The sequence below is a fragment of the Nerophis ophidion genome, linkage group LG15 (genome assembly GCF_033978795.1).
Source record: "Nerophis ophidion isolate RoL-2023_Sa linkage group LG15, RoL_Noph_v1.0, whole genome shotgun sequence".
NCBI classification, from domain to species: Eukaryota; Metazoa; Chordata; class Actinopteri; order Syngnathiformes; family Syngnathidae; genus Nerophis; species Nerophis ophidion.
Genome location: NC_084625.1, coordinates 42,645,529 through 42,665,612, shown reverse-complemented (window position 1 = coordinate 42,665,612; position 20,084 = coordinate 42,645,529). Strand labels below are relative to the sequence as shown.

Genomic DNA, 20,084 nt, shown 5'->3' with positions numbered 1-20,084 from the left:
CCTTCGATCCCCCAGACGGGACTGTACCAAAAACAGACATCAATCTCTAAAGGATATCACCACACTAAATACAGTTTGTTGCTACATCTGTAAGAGCAGGTTAAAGCTCTACTATGCAATGGGAAAGCCATTTATCAACAACATCCAGAAACGCCGCCGGCTTCTCTGGGCCCGAGATCATCTAAGATGGACTGATGCAAAGTGGAAAAGTGTTCTGTGGTCTGAAGAGTCCACATTTCAAATTGTTTTTGCAAATATTCCACTTCGTGTCATCCGGACCAAAGGGGAAGCGAACCATCCAGACTGTTATCGACTCAAAGTTCAAAAAACGGCATCTGTGATGGTATGTGGGTGCATTAGTGACCAAAGCATGGGTAACTTATACATCTGTGAAGGCACCATTAATGCTGAAAGGTACATACAGGTTTTGGAACTACATATGCTGCCATCTAAGCACCAGCTTTTTCATGGATGCCCCTGCTTATTTCAGCAAGACAATGCCAAGCCACATTCAGCACGTGTTACAACAGCGTGGCTTCGGAAAAAAAGAGTGCGGGTACTTTCCTGGCCCACCTGCAGTCCAGACCTGTCTCCCATCGAAAATGTGTGGCGCAATATGAAGCGTAAAATACGACAGCAGAGACCCTGGACTGTTGAACGACTGAAGCTCTACATAAAACAAGAATGGGAAAGAATTCGACTTTCAAAGCTTCAACAATTCGTTTCCTCAGTTCCCAAACATTTATTGAGTGTTGTTAAAAGAAAAGGTGATGCAACATAGTGGTGAACATGCCCTTTCCCAACTACTTAGGCACGTGTTGCAGCCATGAAATTCTAAGTTAAATATTATTTGCAAAGAAAAAATAAAGTTTATGAGTTTGAACATCAAATATCTTGTTTTGGTAGTGCATGGAACTGAATGTGGGTTGAAAAATATTTGCAAATCATTGTATTCCGTTTATATTTACATCTAACACAATTTCCCAACTCATATGGAAACAGGGTTTGTAACACATATGTCTTTCTTTTTGTATTTCATTCTAATCTGTAATGTACGGCAAGTATGAGGTGGTATAAATGAAGCTAATGAGAGTCAAAACGTCATTGTGTTGAATGCGCCCATAACGCCCTCCCAAAAAAATATTCCATTTACATGTTGTGACACGAATATTAACAAAATATTAGCAATATTGTATTGTAAGCGCTGATGAAGACAAATTACTTTTAGAGGCGCATTGATTAGAAATAGGCAACAAGCTTATCTGCAAGCTACTGACATACTGAGCTGCAGCATCGCCTCTGAGTTGATACAATTATGTTAGATCATACAAAACCCAAAATCAGTAAAGTTGGCACATTGTGTAAATCGTAAATAAAAACAAAATACAATGATTTGAAAAATCCTTTTCAATTTATATTCCAAGTCAGTCTTGTCTTTTACGACAAAGCCACGCTGTTGTAGAACGTGCAGAATGAGGCTTGGCATTGTCTTGCTGAAATAAGCAGGGGCGTCCGTGAAAACGACCTTGTTTGGATGGCAAGCCGCTGCTCCTCCACATCGACAGGAGCCGGATGAGTTTGTTTGGGTATCTGGTCAGGGTGCCACCCGAACGCCTCCCTAGGGAGGTGTTTTGGGAATGTATGACCGGTAGGAGGCCACGGGGAAGACCCAGCTCACGTTGGGAAGACAATCTCTCCTGGCTGGCCTGGGAACGCCTCGGGATCCCCTGGGAGGAGCTGGACGAAGTGACTGGGGACAGGGAAGTCTGGGCTTCCCTGCTTAGGCTGCTGCCCCCGCGACCCGACCTCGGATAAGCGGAAGAAGATGGATGGATGGAAGGATATATATACCCTGAGTTAGGTTGACGTTCAGTTTTTCTTCTACCAAGAAAGTATGTGTGCCAAATTAATTATTTTTTTATTCAGAGCAGGGGTCACCAACCTTTTTGAAACCAAGAGCTACTTCTTGGGTACTGATTAATGCGAAGGGCTACCAGTTTGATACACGCTTAAATAAATTGCAAGAAAAAGCCAATTTGCTCAATTTACCTTTAACTCTGTTATTATTAATAATTAATTATATTTATCTTTGTGGAAACACTGATCATCTTATTGATTTCTCACAATAAATATATAGCGAAACAAATAAATATTTTTATAAATATATTTCAACTCTTTAAAATTCAAACTTCAACCGAAAAAAAGAAGAGAAAAACTAGCTAATTCAAATCTTTTTGAAAAAATTAAAAAAATTATTTATGGAATATCATTAGTAATTTTTCCTGATTGAGATTATTTTTAGAATTTTGATGACATGTTTTAAATAGCTTAAAATCCAATCTGCACTTTGTTAAAATATATATAACAAATTGGACCAAGCTATATTTCTAACAAAGACAAATCATTTTTTGGAATTTTAATCATAACAACTTTGAAGAAATATTTCACAAATATTCTTCGTCGAAAAAACAGAAGCTAAAATGAAGAATTAAATTAAAATGTATTTATTATTCTTTACAATAAAAAAAATAAAATTTACTTGAACATTGATTTAAATTGTCAGGACAGAAGAGGAAGGAATTTAAAAGGTAAAACTGTATATGTGTTTAAAAATCCTAAAATAATTTTAAAGGTTGTATTTTTTTCTAAAACTGTCTTTCTGAAAGTTATAAGAAGCAAAGTAAAAAAAAATTGATGAATTTATTTAAACAAGTGAAGACCAGGTCTTTAAAATATTTTCTGGGATTTTCAAATTCTATTTGAGTTTTGTCTTTCTTAGAATTAAAAATGTAGAGCAAAGCGTGACCAGCTTGCTAGTAAATAAATAAAAAATTTTAAAAATAGATGCAGCTCACTGGTAAGTGCTGCTGTTTGAGTTTTTTTTAGAACAGGCAACTCTTCTGGTCCTTACAGGCGACCTGGTGCCCGCGGGCACCGTGTTGGTGACCCCTGGTTTAGAGTATGTATAAGTACTTTCTGAGCACTTTTAACAATACAATAATTATAACTGTGATCATTTAGGTCCCGATGGGGACGGCGTGGTGAAGTTGCCGTGCCAGCAATCTGAGGGTTACTGGTTCAATCCCCACCTTCTACCATCCTAGTCACGTCCTTTGTGTCCTTGAGCAAGACACTTCACCCTTGATCCTGAAGGTTCCTGTTTAGCGCCTTGCATGGCAGCTCCCGCCATTAGTGTGTGAATGTGTGTGTGAATGGGTGAATGTGGAAATAATGTCAAAGCGCTTTGGACTCCTTAAAAAAGGGGTAGAAAAGCGCTATACAAGTACAATCATTTACCATTTACCAATAACTGTGATATAAAATGTTAATGTTACATACCTAGTTTTTCTCGACAGTCCTACCTGAACGGGAGACTGGGTGATCTCATCCTCTTCCTGGCCTTCCTCTTTTCTGTGTTTGCAGCTTTTGAGTGTCGGCGACATGGAGGTGTTGTCCAGAGTCGAGCTTGTGTTGTCCCCTTCTTCCGCCTCCTCCTCTTCCTGGCTGGGCGCTCGATGTTGTGCGGAGGGCAGACTGTGGAGGAGGTGGTGAATGCGGATGTAGTGTGATCGCGGGGTTTCCGGCTCGCCGCACGCCGAGGCGATGACATTTTCCAGCTCGGACACGGGCAAGGAGCAAGGGCGGGTTTTGCGGCGCGGGGCGCCATGGGAGTTGCAGTTTGAAAAGACGCAGGAACAAGGGCTTGTGCTACTTTCACCGCCCTCTCTTGTTCTTGGCGATACCTCCGTTCTTTCCGCTGTCACCTCCTGGGATGTGTCGTCGTCCTCTGCAGTTACTGCTAAAATACTGTTAGTTGGAACCTCTGCTTGGACCTTCTTGTCATCTTCCTCAGCTTGTGGACTATTTCCTTCTCTCTGGACGTCCTCTGGTTCTCCCTCTTGTACCTCCATGATGGTGTTCTCTTCTTGCAAGTCCTCGCTCTGTACCTGGGACTCCTCCTCTCTCACTGTGCTCTCCTCGTCCACGGCGTCTTGGTCCACGTCTGGCGCTGCCTCAAGCTCTACCGTCGCAGTGTGTTGGGCTTCTTCAGCTTGGGAGGCTGGCAGCATCGGGGTCTCAGGGTCAGGAGGGGCATCAAAAGGGAGGTCAGGCATATCACGTCCAACACTTAAAGTGTCATCTTCAGGCGCATTTGCAGCATTGTTGGAATCGGCGTTGATTCCTCTTTCGGAGGAAGCTGATTCTATGACGAGTGAGACTTCTTCGTCATCTGAGAACAGAAAACATATATAAATAGAAGATATTTTTTTTTTTGTGGCACACATCCCGGAAGCTTTTTTCAGAAAGTTGTAGTAAGTGTAATAAGTACTGTACAATACTTACAGTACAAACACATTGTAGAACTCAACAAAATACAAACACCGTTTCCATATGAGTTGGGAAATTGTGTTAGATGTATATACAGTGGGGCAAAAAAGTATTCAGTCAACCACCGATTGTGCAAGTTCTCCCACTTAAAATGATGACAGAGGTCTGTAATTTTCATCATAGGTACACTTCAACTGTGAGAGACAAAATGTGAAAAAAAAATCCAGGAATTCACATCGTAGGAATTTTAAAGAATTTATTTGTAAAGTATGGTGGAAAATAAGTATTTGGTCAACAATTCAAAGCTCTCAATGATGGAAGGAGGTTTTGGCTCAAAATCTCACGATACATGGCCCCATTCATTCTTTCCTTAACACGGATCAATCGTCCTGTCCCCTTAACAGGAAAATAGCCCCAAGGCATGATGTTTCCACCCCCATGCTTCACAGTAGGTATGGTGTTCTTGGGATGCAACTCAGTATTCTTCTTCCTCCAAACACGACGAGTTGAGTTTATACCAAAATGGATACATGGATGATACAGCAGAGGATTGGGAGAATGTCATGTGGTCAGATGAAACCAAAATAGAACTTTTTGGTATAAACACAACTTGTCGTGTTTGGAGGAAGAAGAATACTGAGTTGCATCCCAAGAACACCACACCTACTGTGAAGCATGGGGGTGGGAACATCATGCTTTGGGGCTGTTTTTCTGCTAAGGGGACAGGACGATTGATCCGTCTTAAGGAAAGAATGAATGGGGCCATGTATCGTGAGATTTTGAGCCAAAACCTCCTTCCATCAGTGAGAGCTTTGAATGGTTGACCAAATACTTATTTTCCACCATAATTTACAAATAAAATCTTCCAAATTCCTACATTGTGAATTCCTGGATTTTTGTTTCACATTCTGTCTCTCACAGTTGAAGTGTACCTATGATGAAAATTATAGACCTCTGTCATCATTTTAAGTGGGAGAACTTGCACAATCGCTGGCTGACTAAATACTTTTTTGCCCCACTGTATAAACGGAATACAATGATTTGCAAATCATTTTCAACCCATATTCAGTTGAATATGTTACAAAGGCAACATATTTGATGTTCAAACTGATAAACATTTTTTTTTTGTTGCAAATAATCATTAACTTTAGAATTTGATGCCAGCAACATGTGACAAAGACGTTGGGAAAGGTGGCAATAAATACTGATAAAGTTGAGGAATGCTCATCAAACACTTATTTGGAACATCCCGCAGGTGTGCAGACTAACTGGGAACAGGTGGGTGCCATGATTGGGTATAAAAACAGCTTCCCAAAAAATGCTCAGTTTTTCACAAGAAAAGATGGGGCGAGGTACACTCCTTTGTCCACAAGTGTGTGAGCAAAGAGTCAAACAGTTTAAGAACAACGTTTCTCAAAGTGCAATTGAAAGAAATTTAGGGATTTCAACATCTACGGTCCATAATATCATCAAAAGGTTCGGAGAATCTGGAGAAATCACTCCACGTAAGCGGCATGGCTGGAAACCAACATTGAACGACCGTGACCTTTGATCCCTCAGACGGCACTGTATCAAAAACCGACATAAATCTCTAAATGATATCACCACATGGGCTCAGGAACATTTCAGAAAACCATTGTCACTGAATACAGTTCGTCACTACATCTGTAAGTGCAAGTTAAAGCTCTACTGTGCAAAGTGAAAGCCATATATCAACAACATCCAGAAAAAACGCTGGCTTCTATGGGCCCGAGATCATCTAAGATAGACTGATGCAAAGTGGAAAAGTGTTCTGTGGTCTGAAGAGTCCACATTTCAAAATTGTTTTTGGAAAAATTCGACATTGTGACATCAGGACCAAAGCAAACCATCCAGACTGTTATCGACGCAAAGTTCAAAAGCCAGCATCTGTGATGGTATGGGGTGCATTAGTGCCCAAGGCATGGGTAACTTACACATCTGTGAAGGCACCATTGATGCTGAAAGGTACATACAGGTTTTGGAACAACATATGCTGCCATCTAAACGCCGTCTTTTTCATGGACGCCCCTGCTTATTTCAGCGAGACAATGCCAAGCCCCATTCAGCACATGTTACCACAGCGTGGCTTCGTAAAAAAGAGTTTGGGTACTTTCCTGGCCCGCCTGCATTCCAGACCTGTCTCCCATCGAAAATGTGTGGCGCATTATGAAGCGTAAAATAGGACAGCACAGACCCCGGACTGTTGAACGACTGAAGCTCTACATAAAACAAGAATTGGAAAGAATTCCACTTTCAAAGCTTCAACAATTAGTTTCCTCAGTTCCCAAACATTTATTGAGTGTTGTTAAAAGAAAAGGTGATGTAACACAGTGGTGAACATGCCCTTTCTCAACAACTTTGGCACGTGTTGCAGCCATGAAATTGTAAGTTAATTAATATTGCAAAAAAAAATTAAGTTCATGAGTTTGAAGCTCAAATATCTTGTCTGTGTAGTGCTTTCAAGTGAATATGGTTTGAAAAGGATTTGCAAATACTTGTATTCCGTTTAGATAGATAGATAGATAGATAGATAGATAGATATATACTTTATTGATTACTTCAGGAGAGTTCCTTCAGGAAAATTAAAATTCCAGCAGCAGTGTACAGAGTTGAGATCAATTTAAAAAAAGTAAAAAGTAAATAATGGGGGTTTAAATGGAAACAAAATAAACTATTTTATATATAGTTTATATTTACATCTAACACAATTTTCCAACTCATATGGAAACAGGGTTTGTATATACAGTATATAACAATTACCATTTACAATATTACAGTATATGTGACAGCTGTATATGTGACAGGTGTCAGGTAATAGACATACATCATCTATTGCTGTATGGCGAGTGATTATACAGCTGGATGGAGTGCGGAATGAAGGAGTTCTTGAATCGAACACTGTGGGAACCAATCTGAAGGAGCCTGTTGGAGTATGAACTCCACTGTCCCTCAATTGTCTGGTGGAGTGGGTGGGCAGGAATGTCCATGATGACCAGCAGTTAAGCAACAACAAAAATCCTAGTAGACCACCGTCAGGGGACACACCCTCCAGAAAGGGAAATAGGGAAACTCCACATTTAAAATTCGTAAATTTGTTTTTTTTTTAATTAAATCAACATAAAAAACACAAGATACACTTACAATTAGTGTACCAACCCCCAAAAAAACTCCCTCCCCATTTACACTCTTTCACACAAAAGGGTTGTTTCTTTCTGTTATTAATATTCTGGTTCCTACAATTTTTATCAATACAGTCTGCAAGTGATACAGTCCGTAAGCACCAATTTTCAGTGCCCCTCCCGGGGTAATCATTCTCCCGAATTTCACCCAAACAACATTATTAAGGGGACAACCCCGCCCCCTTTTGTAGCCTGGAAGAGTTAGGGCTGCATTGGATTCTGGGTATTTGTGCTGTTGAGTTTATGTTGTGTTACGGTGCGGATGTTCTCCCAAAATGTGTTTGTCAATCTTGTTTGGTGTGGGTTCTCAGTGTGGCGCATATTTGTAACAGTGATAAAGTTGTTTATACGGCCACCCTCAGTGTGACCTGTATGGCTGTTGACCAAGTATGTCTTGCAATGCAGTCACTTCCCTGGGTCTGCAGAAGCCTCATACAATATGTAACTGGGCATAGTTACATATAAGGGCATAGTTTGTACGGTGGAAAAGCGGACAAGACGGCAGGTTGTAGAGGACGCTAAAGGCAGTGCCGTGATGGCACGGCCTTAATATTGTTGTCCGGGTGAAAACCGGGAGATTCTCTGGAGGGGCACTGATATTCGGGTGTTTCCCGGAAAGATCGCGAGAGTTGGCAGGTATGTTGCTAGGGCGGGAAAGCCATTCAAAGAAGGTGAATTCATTAAAAAGTGCATGTTAGATTTTTTAAAGAAATCTTTTCTTGCGGCCCAGCCTCACCCAGTTTCTGCATCCAACGGCCCCCAGGTAAATTGAGTTCGAGACCCCTGGTTTAAAGGGTTCCTAAAACCAGGTCCAGCCCAGATTAAGTCCAGGTCAGGCTCAGCAACACACACTTTCATTTATGTACACTCAAAATATGGGAACTTCAACAACAGATTGCATATAATTTGTAAACAAAATTACATTTTCAAAATAAGAATTTGTATACAATCCAGACTATGTCCAGGTAATTCCTAATTTAAATACTAATTTGTTAAGGACCACAAATGCCCTTTGATGTGACTTTTAGAACTTGCATTTAATTCAAACAAATGAAATGTACCACTCATTATGCACCATAGATTCTTCCAGGTTCATTAAAGGGGTTTAGGACAGGACAGAGCATCTTTACGTACCTGGGTGCATTGAGGAGGTGAGCTCAAAGCAGAATTGTAAGTGACCACACACATGATCTGTTGGAAGCCTGCGACCCAGTGAGTAACTTATTATCCGGTCCCTGTCAACCAAAAAGAAGAAAAAAAGTGTGAAATAATCATAACATGCTATATTGGACTTACACCATTTAAAACCGCCTACATCGTGTATCCGTGGTTAAACATTGAACATTCAAATTCTCATCATTGTCAAATGCCCGAAATAAGTGTTTCTTAGAAAAAAAAAAGTCAATAAAAGTGTATAAATTACCGCCTTTTTCAGAACATAGGGAAGACCTGGGAAAATTAAAGGGGAAAATTATCACCAAACCTATGCAAGCGTCAATATATACCTTGATGTTGCAGAAAAAAGACCATGTATTTTTTTTAACCGATTTCCGAACTCTAAATGGGTGAATTTTGGCGAATTAAACGCCTTTCTGTTTATCGGTCTTGTAGCGATGACGTCAGAACGTGACGTCACCGAGGTAATACAGCCACCATTTTCATTTTCACTTTACAAACACCGGGTCTCAGCTCTGTTATTTTCCGTTTTTTTGACTATTTTTTGGAACCTTGGAGACATCATGCCTCGTCGGTGTGTTGTTGGAGGGTGTAAAAACACTAACAGGGAGGGATTCAAGTTGCACCGCTGGCAAGAAATCTGCCGCCAGACCCCCATTGAGTTTGCCAGAGTGTCTGCAAATTTGACCGGCGATGCTAGGACAGACATTTGCACAGAGATGTATGGATAACCTGCAGATGCATTTGCAACGATTAAGTCTACGAAATCACAAAGGTGAGTTTTGTTGATGTTGTTGACTTATGTGCTAATCAGACATATTTGGTCACGTCATGACTGCCAGCTAATCGATGCTAACATGCTATGCTAATCGATGCTAACATGCTATTTACGCTAGCTGTATGTACATTTGAAACTAGATACCCACATTTAATGCGAAACAAACACTTACCAATCGACGGATATAAGTTGCTCCAGTGTCACAAGATGCGAAAGTCCTGATCGTTTGGTCCGCACATTTTACCGGCGATGCTAATAAGGCAGCCATGCTATGAGCCACTTCATTAGGTGCATCCATGCTATGGCCGAATAGCGTCAATAGCTATTCACTCAATAGCTTCAGTTTCTTCTTCAATTTCATTTTCGCTATCTGCCTCCATACTCCGACCATCTGTTTCAATACATGCGTAATCTGTTGAACCGCTTAAGCCGCTGAAATCCGAGTCTGAAGCACTGTATGAAGTCACAGGAAAATGGACAGTCGCATCGCAAATGGCGAAAATAAAGCACTTTAAAGCTATTTTTTAGGGATATTCCAGGAGATGTAAAATTTTGAAAAAAACTTTGAAAAATAAAACAAGCCACCGGGAACTGATTTTTATTGTTTTGAACCCTTTTGAAATTGTGATATTGTTCCCCTTTAAGGCCCGGGGGACGCATGCGGCCAGTTGAGCTTTTCAATTTGGCCCACCGGACATTCCCAAATAATGTTTTAGATCTTTAAGATGTAAAGTGTAGCTGCCGTTATGATGTGCAGTGATGTTTTCTAATGACCGTAAATCTTCAAATATACTAAGTCATTCAATGGTTGGAATCTGCATAATGCACTAGTTACTAATTAGTTACTATGGTCATCTAATTAGTTATTTTGGTCACTATAAGATATCTCAGATTGTAAGTAGGGTTTTTTTTACCCTTCGCGTTCATATTTCACTGTTTGTTTTCATTTTGGTTGTGTTTCGGTTGATTGTAAAATATGTTGTCAATATTCAGTGTTTTACCGTTCATAGTTAATATTGTAAATCCCACATTCTTTATTTTCATAGTCAAATTTTGGGTGTCTCATTCAGTAAAAAAATGTCAAATTCCATTCCGTTTTTTAAGGTGCTCTGTCATAACGTTTTTAGCTTTGAATCATTATTGTGAGATTTGTATTAGTGTTCCCAAAAATAGATATAACGGCCCCAAGACACTCTTTTTTTTATCCAAATCTGGCCTCCCGAGTAAAATAATTGCCCGGGCCTGCCATAGGCATCGGATTATAAGGCGCATTGCCGATAAGCAGGTCTATTTAGGTCTATTTTCCTACAAAAGGTGCATTAAAGGGTGTCTTAAGGATTTTTTTCTACTTTTAAAACACTTTTTTGTGGTCTACATAACATGTAATCGTGGTTCTTCTGTCAAAATGTTGCATGGATTATGTTATCTTCCAGTCGCTTTCTGACCGTCTTTCCAGGATGCGCCGTTTTGTGAGCGGTCTTTTATTTACGTGGCTCCACTTTGACATCACCCTCTCCCTGTCATCTTTGTTGTATCGCTTCCAGAGCAAGTCTACTGACAGATATAAGTTAGAACTGCAAGCTACTTTGTATTAAAAATGGCAACAGCGGAGGATGAATGCCCCATGACCAGAGCTTATAGATCATGGGTGTCAAACTCTGGCCCGCGGGCCAAATTTGGCCCGCCGTGTAATTTCACTTGGCCTTTGAGGCAATATCAAATTAACATTAGAGCTGGTACGCTGCTGTAACATCACATTCACTGCTAATACTCTTACTTGCCAACCCTCCCGATTTTCCCAGGAGACTCCCGAAGTTTAGTGTCCCTCCCGAATTTCATCCCGGGCAACAATATTGGGGGTGGGCCTTAAAGGCACTGCCTTTGGCGTTCTCTACAACCTGTCGCCACGTCCGCTTTTCTTCCACACAAACAGCGTGCCAGCCCAGTCACATGCGGCTTATACACACACACACACAAGTGAATGCAATACTTGGTCAACAGCCATACAGGTCACACTGAGGGTGGCCGTATAAACAACTTTAACACTGTTACAAATATGCGCCACACTGTGAACCCACACCAAACAAGAATGACACATTTTGGGAGAACATCCGCACTGTAACACAACATAAATACAACAGAACAAATACCCACAATCCCTTGCAGCACTAACTCTTCCGGGACGCTACAATATACACCCCCCGCTATCTCCAAACCCTGTCCATCTCAACCCCGCCGCCGAAAAGAGGCATTCCATTTTTTTATTTTTTTATTTGATATGCCATTGATAGTTTTTAATTATTATTATTATTTGAAACTCGATTTTGCATGTCACTATACATTTATATACTGCAAGCCTTGCTCGTTCAAGATTCAATGCAAAACTTGTTTGGGTCCCTATAAAAGGGTTAATTTGTTCAACCTCGGCCCGCTGCTTTGTTCGATTTTAAATTTTGTCCCACTCTATATTTGAGTTTGACACCCCTGATATAGAAAAAGAAGGAGCATATTTACCACGGTGCGGACTACAATGGCGGATGTGCGTAAATTTTCAGCTTGTACCATTAGGTAAGAAAAGTTGGTTTAGCATTCTATTGCAAAACAAAACACCAGATAATATGTCTCCTGATAGATGCCATTTTGGGGTCCTAATACACACACCATAATAATACTTGTATGTTGAAGCAGAATACGTCTGACTACGGTAGCCGTAATGCTCCACGTTTCATCAAGCGGTGTGGCTTCATAACTTACCAAAGTCGTAATAAAACAAACAGATTTTGGAGCGGCGATTGCAATGTTCTATATTCTCACTGAAACGTCAACGTTTGAGTGTTGCTTGCTTACAGGTAATTGCTAGTGTCATTTATTAAACAGGCGTCAACTTGCAGTTCACATGTATCTCTCATGATTGACTGCCATCTACTGCGCACACTTATTAGACCATGTACCAAATAAAATTGCTTCGAGATTGGTAAGCGCAACCAGAATTTATACGTGCATTGGTTATAAGGCCTACTGTCGATTTTTTAAGTGTGCCTTAAAGTCTGAAAAATACCCTACTAGGAGTGTCGCGATACAATTTTTTCGCTTGCGCTGCATTAACGATAATGGAGCATTGAGTATTGGCCGATACCGATATTGATCAAGTGAAAGTAGTCAAACAACAGTGGCAGGTATGAAAAACACCATTATTAACCATATGGAATTACTTATGCTATTTTTTTATTTAAGTAGAGTGGTAATTTGTTTCTGGCGACACCTGTTGCCCACAATAATTCGATAAATTCACGGTAAATTGAATAATGCGGACAGGTTTGATATCGGATACTTTCTAATAGGCTTATGTCTTGGAGACTTTGTATGTGTGAGTCATATGCAACTATGATTTGATACTTGTTTTAGACTGCAATATTGTTCAATTAAGGACACTTATTAGGTATATCTAGCTTGTGTGCAATTGTGTGTATAGCTGTTGTGTAGCTGCTAGGTCGTTGTCGCCTAAAACTACAAGAAAAGAACAACGTTGTGCGCATATTGGAGGACATTTACATGTTTACTGGTTGTCCAGCTTTGTACAAGTAAACTAGGAAATGTTGAATATTATAATGTTGCTGTTTGGGGAGGGCATGCATGGAATTAATGGATTTAAATTTAATAGGCTGTTTCGCAATACACGTTTTACAAGTCACCAGCTGCGCCACGGAACCAATTGAACCCATACGCCAGTGTAGTTAGGACCTTTAAGAATACTTTTCCAGCACAGTAGGTAGGTAAAGTCATTCATGAAGTAATAAATACATGGATGAGAAAAATGGTCCCGGAACACAACTAGGCTGACCATATTCTATATTTTTTCTCCTCTGTTGACAGCAGTGCTGGCGTTAGGAATTTTCAAAACCTCCCGCCCAAAGGCAAAACCCAGTAACTCAATTTTGGTCAAAACTGAGGTGATAATAATTTTGGAGTTCCTAGGTCAGGGGTCGGGAACCTTTTTGGCTGAGAGAGCCATGAAAGCCAAATATTTTAAAATGTATTTCCATGAGAGCCTTATATTATTTTTTAACACTGAATACAACTAAATGCGTGCATTTTTAAGTAACGTCAAAATTTTTTGAGTACAATAACTCTCATATTATCTTTAATACAATTTTTATTCTGAAGCTAACCAATAATAAATAGAATACTTCTTACCATTAATGCGCCTTCTTGAACAGATGCGTTAGAAAACGGATGGATGGATTAAAATGCAGGAGAATGTTTTGTATTTTGAACATTATTTTTAACTCCGATTATCAGTGGAAATATTAATTTCTTATCGTATTAAGCAATGTCAGCTAAGATTAATCTGAGAGCCGGATGCATCCATCAAAAGAGCCACATCTGGCTCTAGAGCCATAGGTTCCCTACCCCGGTCCTAGGTGATATGCTTTACATTAGTGTATGCGATATTGTCATTTGTTCCGTAAGTAAGCTGTTACGCGCGTGGCAGGACCTAGCAACTACCACATAACTGCGTAGATACAACAGAAAAACCTAGTATCTCAAGGGACCAATCGGAGGTTCTTTGTCAGTCGCCTTATTGTCTTTAACGAGACATTTGCACGAATGGGGGCCGACGGTCAACCTGATTATGTAATATTATGGCACGAGGAGATATTTGGAAGATTGGCCCAGGACGTTGCAAGCACGTTCATTAAATGTATTGTTCTTGATTCTTCCCCTTGCATACAAAATGTTTTAGTTTTTTTCATGTTGTTTTTTTGTTTGTTTGTTTTCTGCCCTTTTTTGTCAAATAAAACTATGTTTTTAATGGCAAACACAAAATATGCAAAATCTTCCACCAAAAATATTTTTCAAAGTAGAGTATTTGATGTGACGTAATCAGAACCTTGGATAGGTCAATAATTCATAATAACATTGATTTTTATTCAAGATTATGTTTTGAGCAATGACAGTTTGAAAGAAAAAAAAAACAGCTTTGTTTTATTAGTCAACATTGCAACTTTTTCTAAATTACATTTCACCTTTAAGCTTTTTTATGTCACTTTTGTTATGTTTTTGTTTATTTTAATAGTATTTTTAGAATGTGCCGTGGGCCTTTAAAACATTAGCCGTGGCTCGCAAATAGCCTCCGGGGCACACTTTTGACACCCCTGCTATAGATAATAAAATTTAATCTGATAAATCTATCGATAAAAAGCAGAGCCTGGCGACGCATGCCCGTTTTATCATAACTCTCTCGCTTTTTCCGTCTCTGCCCCTCCCTCACGAATGTTGCTGCGTACACACACTTTCACAATTTGTTTTGTTTTTAACCCCTCCTTAACCCTGAACGTACATTGAAAATACATGAAACCCTAACTCAAAATGCCGGACATTTGATGCATTTAAGAAACTCCGCCCGGACAGCCCCGCAAAAGAGGACATGTCTGGGGAAAAGAGAATGTATGGTCAGTCTAAGCCAGGGGTCTCAAACACGCGGCCCGCGAGACGTCATTTTGCGGCCCGCACCTTAATATGAAAATTTAATGTTGGTGCGGCCCGCGAGTTTTATATGAATGGCGGATTACAGCGTTATACTTGCACATCCTCGATTTTTCCGGGATACTCACAATTTTCAGTGCCCCTCCAGGGGTAAACATTCTCCCTTGTTTCGTCCAAACCTTAATACAACGGGGGCACCGTGGAGGCACTGCTTTTAGCGTTATCTACAACCTGTTCAAACAACTTGCCAGCCCAGCCACATGTTGTATTTGGTTTCTATGGACGCAGAAAGCGACTGCAATACATAGTTAATCAACAGCCCCACAGGTCACACTGAGGGTGGCCGTATTAACAACTTTATCACTGTTACAAATATGTGCCACACTGTAAACCCACACCAAACAAGAATGACAAAGACATTATGGGAGAACATCTGCACCGTAACACAATATAAACACAACAGAACAAATATCCAGAATCCCATGCAGCCCTAATATACACCCACACCCTTATTGTAGCCCGGAAGAGTTAGGGCTGCATTGGATTCTGGATATTTGTTCTGTTGTGTTTATGTTGTGTTACGGTGCAGATGTTCTCCCAAAATGTGTTTGTCAATCTTTTTTTGTGTGGGTTCACAGTGGGGCGCATATTTGTAACAGTGATAAAGTTGTTTATACGGCCACCCACAGTTTGACCTGTATGGCTGTTGATCAAGTATGTCTTGCAGTCGCTTCTGTGGGTCTGCAGAAGCTTCTTACAATATGTGACTGGGCCGGCACACTGATTGTATGGTGGAAAAGCGGATGAGACGGCAGGTCGTAGAGGACGCTAAAGGCAGTGCCGTTACAGCATGCCCTCAATATTGTCGTCCGGGTGAAAACCAGGACAATGACTGCCCCGGGAGATTGTCGGGAGGGGCACTGATTTTCGGGTGTTTCCCGGAAAGATCGCGAGAGTTGGCAAGTATGTTGCTATGGCGGTAAAGCCATTTAAAGAAGGTGAATTCATTAAAAAGTGCATGTTAGATTTTTTTGAAGAAATCTTTTCTTGTGGCCCAGCCTCACCCAGTTTCTGCATCCAATGGCCCCCAGGTGAATTGAGTTTGAGACCCCTGGTCTAAACACAACACAATATTTCTTTTTTTGTCTAGTTTTACCCGAGGGCATGTTTCTCCAGCAGCCTCTGGACAGGAACAGACAATTTTCCCAGGAAACGTTTGATGATGGGCCGACTCTTGGCAAACTTGTCTTTCACCTCAATCTCAAGCACATCAGTGGGGAGCGACAAGAAGTTAAATCTCTGGAGAAAGAAAGAAAAGTGCAAGATAATGATTACATCTCCATGTATCATTCGATTTGAGGAACACTGGATATTGTTCTGCTCGTTGTATTATTAGTTTAGCTCCGCTGATGTGGTTCCAAGTGAGATTTAGTGTGGTCTGAGATTCTGGATACACATGAAGAACAATCAGGACTGAAGCACACAGGGGCAAGGATAGCAAGACAGAATACAAAGCATGAGTTTAAAAAACATTTTATTCACACTCACGGCCCTTGCCTTTAATTCCCTTTGGATTGATTAAAAAATACAAAATAATAAAGCTAAAGATTTTTGTAACTATTGTTGTCCACCAGCTGAGTTTGACAGATGAATATTTAGAAGAATATGACACACAGATGTCAATAACAGGAAGTGAATATGCGTGAAAAACTCTAAACCAAGCCCGGGCAATTATTTTGACTCGGGGGGCCAAATTTAGGGACAAAAAATGTGTCTTGAGCCGGTGTATCTGATTTTTAGGAAAAACTAATACAAAACCTCACAATAATATGTGATTGAAAGCTAAATCCGTTATAACAGACCTCCTTAAAACACAGAATACATGAATGAGACACCCAGAATGTACATGAAAATAAAGAACGTGTGATTTACAATATTAACTATGAACGATAAAACACTGAATATTGACAACATATGAACGTCACACCCCCTGTTATCGACATGTTTTACAATCAAAATGCAAAAAACACAGTATATGAACACGAAAAGGGGAAAAAAACAGACAACCTACTTCACTAAGCTTTAGAACTTTGTTGTTCCGAGTCTATCCCTTAAACACCAACATTTCAGGCTGGCCACTCTGGAAACATTCTGTGGAAACGCTCCCCACCCACACTGCTTGGTTCCTCGTCTGAGCTGCTGTGACTTAGATTACCATAGTAACTAATACGATTACCATAGTAACTAGTATATCATGCAAAAGCGCGGATTCAACCATTGAAATACTTGGTATAGTTCAAGACTTACGGTCATTTGAAAACATCACTGCACATCATAACGGCAGCTACACTTTCCATCTTAAAGATCCCAAAAATATATTTGGGAATGTCAGGCGGGCAAGATTGAAAATATTAACGGGGCCCACCGGGCCTCGATTTGCCCAGATCTGCTCTAAACCAAGGGTGTCAAACCTTGTTTCCATTGAGGAAACGGCTGCCTTTATTTGAATTTACCCCAGGGATCAATAAAGTACTTTCTATTCTATTCTAATCTATTCTTTAGAAGGCTGCTTATAACAGTGACAGTAAGAATATAGTAATACAACATATAATATTTAGAAGTGCTAAAAAAAATACCCGAATCACAGCCAAACTGCTATTTTAATTTATTCCGATTCAAAATCAATTCTTTTTTTTTTTAATCTATTAAAACATTTTTAAATACCTAAAAACAAAAAAAGAGTTCAATACCTTTTTAGGCTATCTCACTGCTTACTCGCTGCACGCATACGGCATACGTCAGCAACCAAAAGGAAGTTTTGGAACCTGTCACCTGTTTTGAAAAAGGTTTTATTTAGTGACGTCCGATAATGACTTTTTTTTGCTGATATCCGATATTCCGATATTGTCCAACTATTAATTACCGATTCCGATATCAAGCGATACCGATGTATACAGTCATGGAATTATTAAACATTATTATGCCTAATTTTGTTGTGATGACCTGCTGGATGCATTAAACAATGTAACAAGATCCCCACCCCCAAAAATAAACTCAAGTTCTGTAAAAAGAAAAGCCAACATGGCACTGCCATATTTATTATTGAAGTCACAAAGTGCATTATTTGTTTTAACATGCCTCAAAACAGCAGCTTGGAATTTGGGACATGCTGAGAGAGCATGAGGAGGTTGAGGTGGGCGGAGTTGGGTGGAGGGGGGTGTTGAGGTGTGGGAAGGTAGGGGGGATGTATATTGTAGCGTCCCGGAAGAGTTAGTGCTGCAAGGGTTCTGGGTATTTGTTCTGTTGTGTTTATGTTGTGTTACGGTGCGGATGTTCTCTCGAAATGTGTTTGCCATTCTTGTTTGGCGTGGGTTCACAGTGTGGCGCATATTTGTAATAGTGTTAAAGTTGTTTGTACGACCACCCTCAGTGTGACCTGTATGGCTGTTGACCAAATATGCCTTGCATTCACTTGTGTGTGTTTAAGGAAGTGCCTTTAAGGTTTATTGGCGCTCTGTACTTCCCCGTACAACCGTGTACACAGCTGTCTTTTAAAAAGTCATACATTTTACTTTTTGAAACATCCATCTTCTTCCGCTTATCCGAGGTTGGGTCGCGGGGGCAGCAGCCTAAGCAGGGAAGCCCAGACTTCCCTCTCCCCAGCCACTTCGTCTAGCTCTTCCCGGGGGATCCCGAGGCGTTCCCAGGCCAGCCGGGAGACATAGTCTTCCCAACGTGTCCTGGGTCTTCCCCGTGGCCTCCTACCGGTTGGACGTGCCCTAAACACCTCCCTCGGGAGGCGTTCGGGTGGCATCCTGACCAGATGCCCGAACCACCTTATTTGGCTCCTCTCGATGTGGAGGAGCAGCGGCTTTACTTTGAGTTCCTCCCGGATGGCAGAGCTTCTCACCCTATCTCTAAGGGAGAGCCCCGCCACACGGCGGAGGAAACTCATTTCGGCCGCTTGTACCCGTGATCTTATCCTTTCGGTCATAACCCAAAGCTCATGACCATAGGTGAGGATGGGAACGTAGATCGACCGGTAAATTGAGAGCTTTGCCTTCCGGCTCAGCTCCTTCTTCACCACAACGGATCGGTACAACGTCCGCAATACTGAAGACGCCGCACCGATCCGCCTGTCGATCTCACGATCCACTCTTACCCCACTCGTGAACAAGACTCCTAGGTACTTGAACTCCTCCACTTGGGGCAGGGTCTCCTCCCCAACCCGGAGATGGCACTCCACCCTTTTCCGGGAGAGAACCATGGACTCGGATTTGGAGGTGCTGATTCTCATTCCGGTCGCTTCACACTTGGCTGCGAACCGATCCAGTGAGAGCTGAAGATCCCGGCCAGATGAAGCCAACAGGACCACATCATCTGCAAAAAGCAGAGACCTAATCCCACGGCCACCAAACTGGAACCCCTCAATGCCATGACTGCGCCTAGAAATTCTGTCCATAAAAGTTATTAACAGAATCGGTGACAAAGGGCAGCCTTGGCGGAGTCCAACAGATACTGATAATTTCTGAGATTACATTTTAAAGCATTTATAGGCTGACAATATCGGCAGTCCGATTTTATCAGACATCCCTCGTTTTATTGAAAGTATACGAGAATCGGTTAGATTCGAGAATTGTGTTAAATTTAGAATAAATTCTAAATCGAGTCTTGAGGTGCATAAAGATTTCCACCTCTAATAATAATATATTTGTTGCATGAGAAGACAATAGTAAAGTTGAAAACATATGCAATTTCATTGTATTGCATACCATTTTTTTTCCGTCAAAATGGAAACAATTAATACATTTAGTAAGAAAGAAGAAGTATGCACATTATTTACAGGCTTTTGCGGGCCACATTATATGACGAGGTGGGCCGGATCTGTCTATAAATATCTTGTCCTCTTCTGTTTTAATTTGTAAACACTCACATAAAAATAACATGGCTCTTAAGAAGCCAGAAGAAGGCGCCACACCTGCTGTTTGGGTTGGGCTCTCTGGGCGGCTGGGGCCGCACTCTGGCTCCCACGCACACTGGGAGTCAAATATATTGTACATACAAACACACACATACTCACACACACACACACACACACACACATCGTTATTCAT

General features: G+C 40.9%; 1 protein-coding gene across 3 annotated transcripts in view; it reads right to left on the bottom strand.

Moving 5' to 3' along the window:
• LOC133569667 (E3 ubiquitin-protein ligase HECW1) overlaps positions 1-20,084 on the bottom strand; it is a 158,071-nt gene that overhangs the window by 72,237 nt on the left and 65,750 nt on the right. For all 3 annotated transcript variants that reach the window (XM_061922177.1, XM_061922176.1, XM_061922178.1), the window contains 3 exons: positions 16,127-16,269; positions 8,664-8,764; positions 3,363-4,231 (listed from right to left, as the gene is read on the bottom strand). In XM_061922177.1, the coding sequence (XP_061778161.1) occupies positions 3,363-4,231; positions 8,664-8,764; positions 16,127-16,269 (1,113 nt within the window). The remainder of the gene's footprint in view (positions 1-3,362; positions 4,232-8,663; positions 8,765-16,126; positions 16,270-20,084) is intronic.